Genomic DNA, 17632 nt, shown 5'->3' on the forward strand with positions numbered 1-17632 from the left:
TCTACCACTCCCAGCTAGGCCTGCCTTACCATGTAAGAGATTATTTCTGCAAGAAGAGATTCTGATGTAAGGAAATTACAGGGAGACCTCCTCAGAGGAAATTCCCAGGTCCAAGGCCACTTGTTAAGTCTCTGGCTCTTCCCCAAATTCTTAGAAGTTTGATTGGATAAATCCTCCCTATATCACACCGAGACAACCCAATGCTGTTCTTACCTTAAAGAAAATGGGGTTGTTTAGGAAAACACCTATACTTTCTACACTGAAGTAAAGGAGTGCATAACTGGCTTTTCTCAAGGTGATTTTTTTGTGTTACCAGTATCTACTCTTTATTAATTTCTTGTTGCTTACTCACATTTTAATGTTCAAAAGCTAAACCAAGCTGTCTGTCTTTTTGAGGACTGAACTTATTTAGACGACTCTTGCATTCTTAAAGATGTCCCCAAAAATTTCCCAGCACTGCAAAAACATTCAGAATAGTTTGGCTTATCAGCCAGCTACAAAGGTGAGTTCATGAGATGATACTTATGTCCTTCCTCTATTTTTTTTTACATTTTATTATCAAAATAGTTAAATATTAAGTTCTGAGCTTAATGGTATGATTTAGACAATTGGACTTCACTGTCTAGAGATTCTCTATAGAGGCAGGTTCAGAAGAATAAATATGAATTCTGTGGGTTGAGCAGGGAGGAATTTCAATTCAATCAATAAAAAATGCCAAATATGTGTACATTTCTGTCCTTTTCCTCTTTAGAACTTGGCTGTATGAAGAAGGGCCATGCACAAAGCACTGCACAGATTGTAGCAGCTGGTGTCCTCTTCTAAGGCTAGAAACTGGCCTGAGTAGGACATATATACCACTGTCTTTTAGTAAAAAAAATAAAAATAATATTAACATATATGGTAGCTAAATGTCATTTTTAATAACTAAAATTTACAAGATGCAAAACTAACCATCAAATGATAGTTTGTTAATGACACTGACTTGATTTCAAAGTAGATTTAATAAAACTTTTAAGATTACATTGTCTTAAAGGAAAATGTTATGTGCTGGTTCATTGGAAAAATGATACTGATATGTGTGTGTAGGACCAAGCTGGAGCATGCATTTGGATCCCATTAAGTGAAAACTGTGAGCTGTGGATGTGTTCTGTCAATCCTGAAACAAAAAAATCCCAAACCACAAACCAAAAAACCACACAACAACAACCTATACATTTTACCTCTGATCTCATTTCCACAAATGATTTAAATAAATGGATTACACTCATGTAAAATGAATTTTCAAATTAAGCTGTAGACTTTAGTGGGAGTAATTTGATTCTCAGCATAGCTGTTATTGAGGATGCTTGATTTTATTCTGGTTGCCATTTTGATCTAGTGTTTACGAGCCTTGGGTTATGAAAAAATTTCCAATTTTTTCCCTAAGAAGTTAAACTTGTAAGAAAGAAAGAAGACTACATTTTACAATGTACTGAGTAAATTAAGTTTAGGACAGTCTTATTATTTATTAGTGTTTCAATGAAAAATAAAATTTAAATTTAGAAACTAAAAAAAATGTATTTTAAATATACAATGACATTAAATATGGTCACTTATCTTCAGTTTGCTCCCTTAGTTTGACAGTATCATATGCTAACAGTTCTCAAGTCATAAGAAATAAAGACTAAAAATAAAAGGCAATCTTAATGCTTGATTTTCACACAGACCTAAATTAGGTGTAATTGTAATGAGACTAATGGGTTTAAAACAAGTAAACTGTGAATAAATAAAATAAAATAAGTAAAAATAAGTAAACTGTGAATAAATAAAATAAAATAAGTAAAAATAAGTCTCCCAGTCCCTACTGACTTTTCATTTGTCAGCTGTTCTACCTAACATCTTGCAGGAATAGCAAGGTACAGCATGAGGATATTTGAGCCAGATTGCAAAACTTTAAAATGTGAGTAACTTCATTCTTTTCCATATGAAACTAATTTTATAACAATACTCCTTTTTGGACACCAAGAAGGACTCATTTGCTGGAGGGGGAAAAAAAGAGAACAGCGAATGAACTTTGGCCATGTAAATTCCTTTCTTGAAACATCATGCCCATAGTCAAATAGCAACCGCCCAAAAAGCACTTGAATCTCAAATTCCCCTAAGTCTTATCCTCAAGCATTTTAGTTAAGATGTGGAAAATATTAATGTTTGATGAGTATTGTGACTCGGAAGTATTGTAAACAAGATAACCAGAAAACTATGCAAGATTCCGATAGGAATAATCATAGAGAAATAAAATGTGAATATAAAATTGGAAAAATTATATATTGCCTAAGAAACTAGCAATCATAACAGCATCACACGGACACTGCAAGGTGGAGTCAAGGCAGGGGTCCATCTAACCCACCCAGAAACAATTATGGTGGGAGGCCATGTACAGAAGCATATAAGGGCAGAATAAACACATGCAATATTTCTTCCTAACATTTTCCTATACCAGACCAGACAGATGAGATCAGACTGAAGACTTTTTTCAGAATTCCCCATGCTCAGTAAGCTTTCCTAAATTTCAGACCACCTCCCTGTAATCACAAGGTCATGCTTCTGAGTTTCCACAGTGCCATATATTTCTCCTCTTGTCCTCGTAGCACACATGGAAACTCAAGAAAGGGAAACTTTGCATTGACCTAGAAAAAATTCATTCAAAATCTCTGAAAATAGATATTAAATTCTCTGTAGGACTGAGAAGCTGTAAAGACAGCTTTTACTACTGAGGGCTAAGGAGTGTCACAGGAAGGGGAAAGTCACAGACTAGATTACTCTGTTTTCTCTCCATCATGTCCCCAAGGACATTACTGTCCAAGATAGCAGCTGCTCCAACATATAGGAGGGTTACAAAACTGCAAAGGTTGCTTCAGAGGGATCCATGACAGCTTTGACAAGCTGGCATGTTAACATGACTCATGAAACTGCTGTGACACATCACAGTTTTAGAGGAGTTAAGTGCAAGAAAGAAACTGTTTTCCTGAGTCTTCAGCTCTCAGGTTACTGCTCCAGTGCCAGTAGATGTGGCAAAACTGATGCCAAGTGATGATACCACAGCGACTGAATATCCATGTGGCAATACTGAATATTATAGAATGAGAAATACAGCACTACTAGAAGAGAAATGCTTCTGTTTTCATTTTCTTCCAAATTATCCTTAACAAATGAGTAGTTTTCTAAGGTGTAGTTCTTTCCAAGCTGCTCTCAACTCACAAAACAGAGAAAAATTTCAAGAGCTTTCCTTGTGCAAAGCTCCTCAGACCCCTGAATCAGCTGATAGCAGCATCTTTTAAATTGTTTCAAAACCACATTTCTGCTCTGATATCACATGCATGCTCAGCTCCCCACAGTGCTTGGGCTCAGAAGAATATCCCATTCAATTTGGAAAAAATGCTTAGGAGAACACTTGAAAGCAAAGATCTAAATTTTATTCCACACTACTCAGCCTGGAGTACCACAAAAACATATTTATAAGACCTGTGAGCACAAAGACTGCAACAGAATTTACATGGAACATCACTTAAAGGAGGAGTGGTTCTTGTGTCTCCAGCACAAAGTTTGAGAAAAGAGTAAGGATTAGAATAATTATAAAGAAACCATATACATTCAATTTAGGTACATAGAAAAGAGTACAGCAATGTGTTGGTTTGACCCAACTGATAGAGTAACATTTTTATTTGCTTTCCACTTCTGTCCTTAATTGGTTCCTTCTGTAGCACTAGCAGCAGCCCTCCAGAGCACACAGTCAGATGACAGTCATGTTATGTCGCCCCTCTGACAGATGTTTACTGATTTATTCTTAGGAAGGATTTGGTTTCCAGATCTATCTTCCCAGGCATAAGCAAAAGACATAATATAAGAGGATTTTATTTAATTCACTAGTCTGTCCTCTCGTGCTACAGGTATCAATTTAATTTAAAAAAAAAAGAAAATAAAAAAGGAAAGAAACAGATGTTTACATCCAAGTGCATTATGGTAACAAAAACAACAACCAACCAAACAAGCAAAAAAAGAGAAAGACTGAAGTTTAGAAAAATAATCCAATATTCTGGTAAGAAAGAATAGGTAGCAAGGAAAAAGGCCAGAGAAGTAACAAGCTGAGGCATCACATCTGAATCCTGAATACTTTTAAAGGATACATTTGGAGAAGATAGTTACTGGATATAAAGAAAATGCTCATAGTAAAATAATTTAAAGCATCTAATTCCTCAAATGCAACGTGGGAAGATTATATTGTCAGTTTCAGGAAGTTTCTTGTAGGAATTTTCTGTGTGAAATGCTTGATTGAGTCAATCAAAAGATGGGATATTACACATTTGATAATTTTGCACATGACAGACAGTATTTTGTACGGGTAGGTCATTTGATTCTCTGCAGGTGGCTCTGTTGGTTTCTGGAATATTATACTGTGAATTACATGTTACACAAATGAAAGGCTGTTATAATTCTGGATAACATTGTATTTGATTCTATAAACATCTTTAGGCCTAATGCAAAGATCCCTTTGAATAATTTATCCAGCTAAGTGTCTGTGGTCCCAAACTTCTAATTTAAAAATGTTGATAAATGAAGTATCTCTTTAGCTAATAAATGAAGTATCTCTTTAGTTATCCTTTGTCAGCAACATTCATTTTAATGGAAAGTGAGTTTACAGGGTTACATGATTGAACTACTGAGCCAAGTCAGTGTTGGCAAATGATGGGCTAAATTATTGATGTTACACACTAATGAATTCTGATGAGAAATAAAATACAGACATTACATTTCAAGTGGTTCATAATTATTTTTGCACTTTAAAAGCAATTTTATTCTTTTTCCAAATCATACTGGTTCTGTAAAACAAAAACATAGTTAGTGATTATAAGCAAAATTATTGAGTTTGAAGCAAAAATGCTTCTGTAAGTTTTCTTATACAAGTATAATGCTATTCACTCTAGGATTCTGATTTCTTCTTATACTTCTGGGAGAGGATAATTAAATTAAATGTCTAAATTTTTTAACTGCTGTCTTTAAACAAAATAATCTACTTTTCAACCATAGTTAAGAGTTCCATAGATGAGTTTATAATCTATGATAAATCATCGTGTTTGCTAGAGATGTTCTGAGCTACTATAATTAATTCAGGTGACGACAAAAACAGAAGAGCTGCCAAGAAGGAGCTTTCAACATGTAAACAGTTTATCATTAAACCCGTGTTTGATATATGTTTAAAATGGGTAGAAGGAGGTTACTAAACTTCAAATAACCCAAAGTGATGTTGTAAGGTTGAATCATTAATTTAAAATGTCATTTCTCTGAGCCTTTACTCACTGTACTGGATAAAGAAATTAAATTCTGTAGTTTTTACTTATAAAACCAGAGCTAAGTATTTGCTCATTTGGCAACAGAATAACTCCACAAATCCTATTCTTAATCTCGTCTTCCTACAAATGGGCTTTATTTAATTTTTCTTAATTATACACTGAAAGTTTCTGTCAATTGCTGGAGAAGCAAAACCATGAAATGTTGCTTCATTTTCTAAACAACTGAATAACCATCTTCCTTGTTGAATCATTGTTGTATTTTCTTGTCAACTGAAACAACCACTGGTGTCTTGAAGGTGAAAGTACATGGAAAACCGTTGCAGTTTTAATTGAGAAAGGAATTTTGTGAACCAAATTATTGATCTTTGAGAGGTTGTCATATTTGGCCAAGGTCTCAAAAGAGAGATTCATGAGCTACAGAATCCTCATCATAAACCTCAGTGTTACCTATAATTTAGCATTAAACTTTTCACAGAACTGTAAAAAAATACTTTGAGACATTTTGATCGTGTATCTGCTCTCCCATAGTGTCCCAGATAGCCATAAGACACCTACTCAAACAAAGACAGCTAAGCTCTGCACAGAGGTTCAAGGATACCCATCCAGTTTCCTAGGGAGAACTTGAACTATTTATTTCTGGATTTTGAAACACTGGTCTTCAAATAAGTTGTCCTTTGATAGGAAGGACTCTCCCCAAACTGTAGGTAGGGCTGAGAAAATTACATGTTGTGAAAGTTGTCAAGATTTGCTGCTTGTCCATTCTAATGCTTTCCTTTTTCCCTTTTTTTTTCCCCTTTTTTTAATTACAACATATCAGAAACTTTGTCATTGAGCACTGGAAATGCAGTTTGTCCATTATTACTAAATAAGAACTCAAGCTCAGTAGCTGTGAAAAACCACATTTTTACAAACTTGAGCCTCATGAGGGGTAATGCTTCTCTTGCAGTAGTATCTCAGGACTGCTGTGGTTTGAGCTGGGTCTGGGGGCTTTAGGATAGAGGTGTCCTGCCTGTGCTCTCATTTTGCCCTGTAGGTGCTGGAGGAAGAGGAAATGGTTTGATTTGAACATGACCGAGAAAGATCCAAAATGGAGCAACAGCTAGATTTAAAGAAGTTTTATGAGGTTATAGAATTGAGCTGCAGAGAAGGAAAGCTGTCAGTGGTCTGTGAGATTAGGGTAAAGACTGGAACTGGCAGGTCACAGAGGCTGAGAGGTGGAAGAAGGCGACCATTGGTTGGGAAAAAAAGATGCAGGATGGGACTTGAGAGAGGAACAAGGGAACACGGGAAAATGGAAATAGGCAGTGCCAGAGGCTAGGTCTGGAAAGGAAGCATGAAGGGAGAGCAGAAATGTCTGGGCCAGCAGTCTGGGAATGAGTCAGGTACAGCAAAGAGATTTGACAATAATCTGGAATGAGATGAAGCACAGACACTGGGTTGGGAAAAGCAGATGCTGTGAGCTGGAGGGATTTTGATTAGACAAAAAGTTGAGCAGTGGATTAATGAATGGGGCACATACAGCAGACTACAACAATTGTTATTTACTCCATTAGTTAAAGTGGCAGATTAAGTTTATTGTCACTAACTCTGCTGATCATCAAGGCAAGAGTCAATATAATGGTTTATATTCTTGGAGATTTGAGAGTTTTAAAATAAAACTAGCAAGAAAATGATTAAGATTGGAAAAACTCTGCACTTAATTTAGAAATGTTATCACTGTAATTATTTATATAAATTTTATTCAGATTATGTTATGTAAACATTTCAACAAAGATTTTAGTTACTTATGTAAAAAAGTAAAATTTATGCTACTACAATAAATAGAAATCCAATTGTTTTCAGATTCTGGAAAAGACATCAAGCAAGACAAATTTAATATTTTTTTGAAAACTTTTGAATTCATTGTAAGTGTTTCAGCACTTACATTTTTATTCCATTGAGCTTGAAATTTTGAGTCTCTCAGTCAGGGAGCACAGAGGATAATCTGAGGCTTAAAGACTGCTGTAGCAGCATGACTCAGGAGATCACTTTTTAAGAATTTGGAAGTCATGTGGTTCCTCTCTTTTTGTCTTTTAAGACCTACTGGCTTGAGCAGTCCTGCTGACATTAAGAATAGCAGAGAGAACATCTCTCCTATTCTCCAAGTTCCTCAGATTTGACTGAAGTTTTGAGTGTTTGGCCCACAAATGTGAGTTATCAAGCCTACAGGTGGAAAGAACAAGAATTCATAGACAGAGTTTCTGGATTAGAAATCTCTTAAGGGGGAGGATAAATTTTGATGAATGAAAAAGGAAGCTTTTCTAATAATTTCATCATCCTTTAAAGTCAGATATATAGTTATGTTTAATAAACTCTTAATTCTGTAAATTTATGTTTCACTATTAAAAAAAAATCTGTATATTTCTATTGCTCAGCACATTTAAAATTATTAAGACATTTTTGTGTGTACATGTTAACAAGTGTAAGAGAGTGGACATTCAGGCCTATTCTGGTAATATACACAGCTCAATTCCAATAAGTGGTGCTGAATAGTGAAAAAACGTAACTGTAGGAATTTTTCCTGTGAAAGAAATTTTAAAATAAACCTTCTAGATTAGCTGTTATCCTTTCATTTTCTGCAAGGTCACAACTTGCAGTACACAAAAATACTTTAGTACTCAAATGTTCTATGTTGAAAATGTGTACCTGCAAATAACTAAATTATTCATCTCCAAAACAAAATTGATTGGGTTAATCTTAAAAACATGAAGTGAATTTTTTTCTTTGAAGAGACCATTTTCTAGTCTCCATCATTAACAAGTAACTAGGGGAACAGTTTGTCTTCCTATAATACACTAGGGCTTTTGGGTAGTAACCACATTTCTAAACTCTCTGATTCATGTCATATTGACTTATAGTAAAACTTTTAAGTGAAGCCACAAAGAAAATTGTTTGGTGTTTCTGTGCATGCCAGGAAATGTTTTTCGTTATATAATCCTTTAGGTATAAAACCTTGAAAAATAAAGGGTTTATGAGAAGCTTATGAAGCTTGGTGCATTAAGGCATAAGTGGCGTAAAAACCTAAATGGAGCTGAGTTGTGCCAAATTGCATGTACATTTCACTTAAAAAATGGTGAAGGAAATTATGTCAGAATAAAGATATTGGAGTTTTGCCATGTGATAAGCAAAATCACAGACCATGAAAATGAGGCAAAGAAATCAAGCAAGTTCTAATTTCTTGTATGAGTTTGGCTTATTTTGAAACTACTTTCCATTCTCTCCCTGGAAAGGTCACTTTTATCATGCAGCAACAAAATAAATGGTCATGAACTTTTAGTGTCCATGCCATGGCAGCTGTATTTGCCACTAAACCTACACAATATGGAAATTCAAAGATTTTGGTGAATGTTTGTCAGGGTCATTAACTAAATATAGAAACACATAGAGAAAATAATTGCTTTAAGAATTTAAAAAAAAAAAAAAGTGAGATCATATTTTGAAGAATTCCAGATGTAATTATCAAAATTCATAAGCATTTGAGAGGAAAGCCATGTATTTATAAACTATACACTGGATGCTGATTTCCACGTTTCTTTAGAACATGATTAACTATGTAATACATTTTTCAACTCATAAGAATTACCCCCAAGAACAGAAGCTAAAATGGCTTGTCTCAATTCCCCTGCACTGTACAAAATAAACAATTTATAAATGAATAATAAACCCAGAAAAATGTACCTTCAACATTTTAAATGGTTATTATGGATAAATGTGACTAAACACAAAAGCTTAGAACTAATTAAAAGGTGTGCAGCCATGTCCCCTTAAGAAACATTATCTGTCATCCAACCCCATATGTCTCCAAGACAAGACAGAAACAGCAAGATTGCTAAAGTGAAATCAGCAGGAAAAAAGACACAACTGAGTGCAATCAGCATAAATGGTGATAACTCAACCCATAACAGAGAAAAATAAAAGAGAAGGCATACAGCTTTTGAAGAGCCTCAGCCCTGAGGGACACCATAACACACCTGTGTTAATAAGTTAAAGAACAAAAGATGTGCTGGAAGTGGCTACCACCTGACAGCCAAGAAGCAAATTCAGTATATGTGATTTGCAGACAGCAAAAGGGTAAAGCTGCTTGTAGCATGCAGGATTTCAGCTGCTCCTGGCCTTAGTGGAACTGCACTGAATTTCTTGTAAGGAGGTAGAACAGGGTGCTGTGTAAAGCACAGTTCTGCACAGTCAGTGAAATATTTCCTCCATTAAGAATTAGTATCCGCTGAGGTGCCTGTGGCAGATTCACCAAAAATTCAAAGACTTAGTAAAGAAGAGTTACTCCTTTCTCTGGTGGTCTCTGCAAAACTGCTCGAATAAAGGCAAAACAAAAAAACTCTTCTGGTGTAAACTGGTGTAGTTCAGTACAGTGCAGTTATTTTGAACTCTGAAAGTTTGCCCCAAAACTTTTAAAGATTTCAGTCTAATCAGGCAACTTGAGCAAAACTGCAGAAAAATATATAAATAACCACAGCAAACCTCAATCTTTGCCTTATTCTTTGGTGCCTTATGTAGCAAAATCCACCTGATGAAAATGGATAAAGCTGTTATCATCTGAGGGATTTCTAAACTCTAAATCCTGATGATCTACTTTTGTATCACTTTGTGCTAGCATGAATGGTCATCAAAGCTGCTGATCCATTAAAAAATAAACCAATAATCTTGCATTTATTAAAAATACCACTATCAGAAAAGGTATATGTGAAATCATTTAAGTTACAACGAGAATAGCAATGATATAATCTTCTCCTATAGCATTTTGACCCCCAAAATGATTCTGATACAACTATTGTCAAGATAAATCACCTAAAAGGATGGTCTACATCAAAGATCATCAGGATTAAAGCACAGGCACAGTCCAACTAAAGCTACATGTGCCATCATATATCATTTTTGCAATTAGATAGCTAATTGCACTTACTCAAGAGTCAAGTTACTAAAACTCCAAAGCACTATTGGAAAAGCAGAAGTAATTAACATAATAAATACCTTGCCTATACACTAGGTACAAAAGGTTGTACAGATTTTCAGTTTTTAAAAAAAACTAAAGAAATTGCTTCTATTATTTTCTGCTGGACTAAAAATTTATTTAGTAATTGTTGAAGGATTTTTGAAGGCTGAAATCCTCCAGCAAACCATAGATTGTGCTGACAGTGATGGTAAAACAACTGAGAAGTACATCCATGTTGGAGCACATAGAACTTTCTTTGACTACCACAACAACAAAAAAAAGTCTCTTTGCAGAGCTGTTGTGCATGTATGTAAACAGCCCAGAATAAAAAGAGCAGAGCACTGCTCATGCACTTCTAAGGCACTTCTAGTGCAGTCTCTCAAGTCAAAAAATATCTCCAGATAGCCATCTCTCAAATTCTGCTGCTGCAATCAGAGCAGTAAATAATTTTTTAAAAAATTAAGAAATTTTGAAAAAAGGTAGAGTATCACAAGAAGAAATAGTCTCACACAAGAAAAGCCCTGCACTTTGTTCTAAAGAAAAATGAAATAGATAAAGAACCACAATTGGAAGTATAATTAATTTCAGTTATTGTTCTCTGTTCTAGCAATTGATTTGATTGCAAACATATTTATTCTATCCTATTAATATGGAAGAATATCTTATCCTTTTTTTGAAGATCCTAATTTAAATGATTAATGTCAAAATTTCCTTTTCTGCCAGTAGTGCATTCAGAAAACATACAAATATTAGGTATTAATTTAATTTTTCCTGTTTCTAATGCAAATATGAAATATTGAAAAAACAAAATGGCTAGAAAGAACATAATAAAACCCAGGAAATATGTACTTAAAAGTCTGATTGAAATAAATTAAAATAATTAGGGTTTTTTTAAAAAAAAATCTTTTCATGTCACTAAACAGTACTAGTGTTAACGAGTAATGATGAAACCTGTGACCAAATCTGTCTTTGTTCTGAGGCAGCTCTTCATTTTAACATCACAGTTCACCCAAAACTCTGCTGCTGGGTATAACTGAAGGGTGTTGGTACTTAAAAACCACGCGGATAAAAGGCCAAAACCTCCTCCATTATCTACTTTTAAGTCTCTTTTTGGATCTCACCCAGGTCACAGCTCCTGTAAAATATTAGAAAACACTTAGGCAGCCAATGTACTGTATCTACTGCCTCCCCTAATGCACTCTTCCTCTGTCATTCACCTGCTTCTGATTGCTCTGGTCAAGGAAATGCTGGGACAGAAGCTCTGATGAGCTGGAATCACTGTTTTGCCACACACTTCCCAGTGCAGCGTGTTCTCATCCTCATACTTTAATGTTAGGAGGGTCACTAGGAAAAATAAGCTTGGAAAATTTCTGGCTGAGAGAAAAGAAAGGGAGAAGAATAACTGTCAGATTTTATTTTGCATGTGAGTGCCACTATGTTAATGTCATCAGTAAGAGAACTTAATTGGCAGAAAAATAGGTTGATCTGACAAAGATTTACAAAGACACCAGTCCATATATAATCAAGCCCCTTCCAAGACCTGTAAACTATAAAACCAGGACATTGCTGAAGGGAGGTGTTTTCTTCTACACACCTTGGGAATTGCTCTTAGATGAGCTACTTCAGTTTAAATTTTATATTTTTTCTTCATTATTTTAATTTTTAGTTATCAACAGTAATTTTTACAAACCATGTAAAAATATAGCAAGGATATCAGAATACCAGAAAAGCATCAGAATTATCAGAAAAAATGTAATGGATAATGAAAGAAGAGAAGGAACAAAACATTTTCCACACTGAACAAGACATTGACACTGGCAGCTCTGACCTACTCAGATCTGAACACCCCCAAGGGTTGCTGGGTCTTACACCTAAAAGCTTAGTTTAGACCTGTTTCCAGCTAGCTCAGTTATTCAAGGTGACAAGATTTGCTGACACGGGTTCTCAGCAGGGACAGCATGCATGGGAAAAGTGTGCTAAGGTGGAGGTTTTCTGCCACACTCCTCCATTGTTGCAAGGACTGGCTGTTGGCAGAGGAGTTCCAATGCAGATGAGGTTTGCAGTACAGCTATTAAAATATTGCAGAGCATTAGGCTAATGCGAAGATCTGTGTGTGAGGAAACCATCTGCCACCTGTGGCTTCTATGTCACCCCTTTTGTTCATGAGCTTTGGAGTGCCCACAGATCACCTCTGTTCTCCTACGCACACAGGAGAGAACAGAAATCATCTGAGAAATGCCCACCCCCCCCCAAAAAAAAAAAATGAAAAGGAAGCTTTTCCAGTTTTTCAAATGCTAAATGAGGAATTTGAATGAAAAAAAATGTTTTCACTGGGACAGAGGTCAGTGCAATATTTGGCATATATAACAACCCCAAAATTCCAAAGAATTCCATAAAAATACATTCTATTAAACCCATTACTAAGGTATAAATCTGATTATATTTTGATCTTAGTTATTTATATTGAATTTTTGATTATGAAATGATTGGAATTTTCCAAATCTCTTACATAAGTAGACTATACATAGTGCAACATATATGATACCATAGAACAGATACATACATTTGGAATTTAAAAATATAAATCCTCTTAGTGAGACACTGAAAACAGATCACCATGCTGATGCAACTTAATGGAATTTTAGAATTGATCCAAGTTAGGTTTCACTTTAATTCATTGGCTAATAAGTGTGAATTACAATTACATAATATTAAAATGCAGTGAAACTGTTTCACACAACAAAAAAATTAGACAACAGAGGTGGCAAGAATATGCTGCACTAAAGCTGCACCAGCAATGTACTTTTGCAAGGAATAAGTCTGAAGAAATATTTCACTTAAGTCTTTTAAAAATCCTTCACAAATGCCATCTGGTTATGGCCATTACCTATGAAGAGATTGAAAGGAGTGGCTTTACAGAAATATAAATAAGATACCGTAGCATGAGACAAAAATAAATGAACATTTAAACTACGCTGTATAGTAGTTATTTTCCCTGATAAATATATTTATCTGGGGAACAAGACATAAAATGAAAAACCATACATTGTTGGAAACCATTTTTAAATCGCATATCTCCACAATGTTGTTTTTTTACAAATAAGGGAAAATTATTGTATAACTGAGTTAGGAAAGTGCAATACTTCTTAAAAATAGTCCTCTTCTAAAGATATTAAATACGAATACTGTGAAAATGACAATAGTGTTTACCATGGAAATAATATTTGCACAAAACAGGACACAATAACATCTCCTAAAACAACTGAGCAGCAATAGCAGTGCCACTCTGCGTTTCAAATATTTATATTCAATGTATTTATAATAATCTTCTCAAAGGTTTGTGAGAAATAAATCTAATCTCCCCCTCTTTTTTCAATCTATGCATGGTATATGTGCTAACTTACTGAATTCATCCTTCATGCAATTCCAGTTTATTAAAGAGGTTAAAAATTTATAAAACTCTGATGGGATATGGTTTTAATGCTTCATCACACTACCCATCATTTGCTTTTCAATCTAGATCAGAATGATCTTTCCGACTTCCCTGCAATCACCTACCTGCACAGCTAATATTTTCTGAGCGTTCTCCTGAGAGGCTGCCTGGATCCTCGCCAGCCCAGCCTGGCTGGAGAGGCCTCGCTGGAGAGGCTCCACCACTCGGCCAGCGTGGCCCTGCTCCATTGCCCCTGCAGCTGGGACAGCCACGCCAGCAGCGCCAACGCCGATGGCCACGGACACGACAACAGCGGGGGGCAGCTGGGGGGGACAGGCCAGAAGGTAGGTGGGGGGAGGAAGGAAGGAAAAAAAAAACCCAACAGGAAAAAAAAAATTAAATTCCCAAGTCAGAGCAGGAGAGGAAATTAATGGCAGCATTCAAGAAGAATGATGGAGGGAAATATAGAAAGCAGTCAATAGCCCATTCTGCGCTGTACGGACCTGACAGGAATTTCACAGTCTCTTGGTTTTTCAGCCCACTCATGTGCATTCATCAGAAACCAGTCACATCTGGCTGCCAGGATGGGGGGTTAATTTTCTCTAAATGCCTCAGCAGTTTTGTTCTAGCTGAGGCAAACTCTGTGACTGCAAAGCTGATGAGTAAAATATTTCTACTTCACCCAGTTTAACTCAAAACCGATAGCCTCGGGACATATTGAACCTTTCTTAAAAAAATAATCTTTTGAAGCTTTTTGCAATGGCACATCAGGTCAGGCCAAAGTTTAAAATACAAGTTTAAGACTTTGATGGACACAAGGGCTTTTTTTTCTCTCTGTGTAAAGCTTATCATAGCTTGGCAATGTGTGCTTTAGTGCATGACAAAACTAAAGAGAATTAACTTAGCCATCAACTGCTCAGGGAGAACAATAACAGGAAAGAAATTTCCATATAGAAGTTCCTATTAATCTACCCAGCTATAACCACATGACATGAAAGCATCTAACAGCATTAAATTGCACCAAATGTGGTGGCTGAGAGTGACACTACTTAAAAAAAGGGTTTTATATCGACATAAAGAAAAGAGAACACTTATCCTAGGAATTGCATTCAATGCAAAGGATCCTAAGTGATTCCAAGTGGGAGTACTTACCTGAAGGCTTTCACTTTTGGTTAACAGTAGTGATTGTTAAATCCACAGTTAAGACTACAATCAGTTTTTCCTTTAACTGCAAGTATTTGGAACACATAAACATTGTGTGCTGGGTCTCAGTCTAGAACAAAAATGTTTTAAAGAGATCTAAAAATCTATCAACAGAGAACGGTTTTGAAAACAGCTGTGGGTTTTGGCAAATACTGCAAATGCTGCTGCATACTATAGACTAGCTGTAATTTAGAAATAGACATTTAAACCACATAATTCATTGCTTAGTGGAAATATACGGGTTTGTGTTTCAGCAGGTTAATTATTTCGATAAATTCCATAGCTATTGTTATCATGAAGCCTTCAAGAGTATGCCTGTCAACCAGACTAACACAATGGATTGTACCATTCCTTTGGAAATATTACGTTTCATTAAGGTCAATGCCACAGGTCAATAATTGGATCAGTTATAAAGAAGGTTTTACATTATAAGATATGACTGCTCTTTGGGAGGAAGTGTGGCATACCAGGTAAAAAATACACTTTTTCAAAAGAATGTAGATTATAGTAATAGCAAGTGAGCTATTACAGCCTAGAGAGTAATTAATGCACATTTTCGAAATTAATGGCCTGATTTTTGGAGATACCAGGTTTCCATAAGTCCCCTTAGATTCCATGGAAACTCTGAGTATGCTGCATCTTTCTAAATGAGGCTGTGAAATATTAAACATCCTTGTACATAATATTTTGTGTTCTGCCTGTGTATGTTAAAAATGACATGAGGGAAGGTAAACAAACTCAATGGAAAAATAAAAAAAGAACCCCAAACCAACCTGAATCACAGTCAAAACCTGAACCCAAACAGTATATTTTCCAGTTTGAAGAACCTTTTCTAAGCACTGGAGCTTCTTCCCATCTATTTTAAAAATTATTTTGTTTTCTTAAATCTGTCTCTTCCTGCCTGTCTGCTGTTACTTTAACTATTTTGAAATCTCACTTTTTCTGTTACCACTTTGAAGTCTGAAAAATAATGCAGGTGAGAGAGGGGCAAAACATAAGAACTTAGGACATATTAATAAAATAACCTGCTTCAGGCCTGAAAAACAAATTAAGTAGAAAACTAGTTTTGGATTATCAAAATCCTGATTTTGTAAAAAGTTAAAATAATTGCAAGATATATTGCATTGCTATATGATAACGAAAATGGTGGTTGGGGGAGCATGTGAAAGGATTTGACAGTAAACAGTGAAAGGAATTGGTGGTTATCAAGTTTGGTGGCTATCTGATTTCTTGTCTTGAGACAACTAAAAGACATTCAAAAGTTTTGAGGTTTAACTATATGAAAATTGCTATATTTATTGACAAACTGACAGTCTATAATGGCTGTTGTCCAGTACAACCTTTGCTAGTGTTTCTCATACCAAAATTACAAGTCCATAACAGATGCTATTATGTATCATATTTTGAAATGCATCTCTTATTGCAAAAATATTTTATTGTGCCTAACATAATGGAGCCAAAACCAAATATTTATTATTTTACAATATAAATTGCAACATAAATAACATTTATGCATGTGGTCAGGAATACAGGTTTGTGAGAAAGTAGCAACTTGATCACATATTGTTGCCTGCAATCTTAGAATAAACTGATGAACTCATTATCCTGGGAGGGGCCAAGTGAATTCCTGAGACAACAGTGGAGCTCTAGCTGAAGGAGTGACTAAAAAAAATAAAATCTCAACTTAGCTAAAGAGCATTTCTAACCCAAAAGCAGATTTCTTCATGATCTTCCTCTCCCTATAGGCACCAATACTGTTCTGGCAGATGCCGTTCTTGCTCATATAACAGACATATAGTTATTAGCTTTTCCTGATCTCTTTTATTTTTTGTCAGACATAGAGACTTAAAAAGGCATGGCATGCAGGAGTTAAATACATGGCATTGTTGCTTGCTCCTTTATTTTTCCATGCTGTGTTTCTTAGTATTCTGAGCTCATTGAGGCAAATGCTAGCAGAGGATGTAACAATATCCATCTCCAGTGGCCAAGGGGTAGGAATAGGTACAGTAGCCAATATTTATGTGAAATGCACTTTGGTTTTGATGTTTGCTTTGCTGTGAGAGCAGGATTGAAGGATAAACGAAAGACAAGCAAGCTCCCCATTTTGGGGATTCAAAAGGAAAGGAAACCCCAGGATTCCTGTTTCTGTTATTCTTGAATCTGCCACGGCTGCAGCTGATACAGGTGGACAGAAGGACGATTTTTGCAGCAAGCAGTCTTCTCCTAGTCCTTATCCTGAAAACAAGGAAGCAGTGAGCCAATGGTTTTGCTGGAATGACATTTTTGTGAGCTGCTGGGGAGGATAAATGATCTCATGGAGTTACCCTTGCCATTCCTCTGTTTGGGGCTTCACTCTCATTCCTCTGGCACTGTAGCTCCCCTCTGCGACTCACAGCAGAGGGCACCATATGATTCCATAATTACTTGGTTCCTTTTTACACCTGGCACTAATATCATCTATAATATCAGCATAAATTTGGGAGAAGGATGAGTGAACTACCTGATATTACTGTCCTACTAGAGAGGAAACTTATGATTTGGGGTACCTTAATCTGTTCTCACCTTTAACTTTTTTGTTATAATAAATCTAGATACTTAATTTAATCCATACCTGACTTGCAGTAATATTAATAAAATCAAGCTAATATTCTAACCTGTAATTTCTTATTTAAAGGAATCAAA

At 35.6% G+C, this 17632-nt stretch overlaps 1 protein-coding gene across 1 annotated transcript in view; it reads left to right on the forward strand.

Annotated features, from left to right (window-relative positions):
• Nucleotides 1-14038: 14038 nt before the first annotated feature.
• ASXL3 (ASXL transcriptional regulator 3) overlaps nt 14039-17632 on the forward strand; it is a 283448-nt gene continuing 279854 nt past the window's right edge. Inside the window, exon 1 of the mRNA XM_039704252.1 lies at nt 14039-14091. Within this exon, the coding sequence (XP_039560186.1) occupies nt 14039-14091 (53 nt within the window). The remainder of the gene's footprint in view (nt 14092-17632) is intronic.

The sequence above is a fragment of the Passer montanus genome, unplaced genomic scaffold, assembly GCF_014805655.1.
Source record: "Passer montanus isolate IOZ18808 unplaced genomic scaffold, ASM1480565v1 scaffold170, whole genome shotgun sequence".
Taxonomy (NCBI): domain Eukaryota; kingdom Metazoa; phylum Chordata; class Aves; order Passeriformes; family Passeridae; genus Passer; species Passer montanus.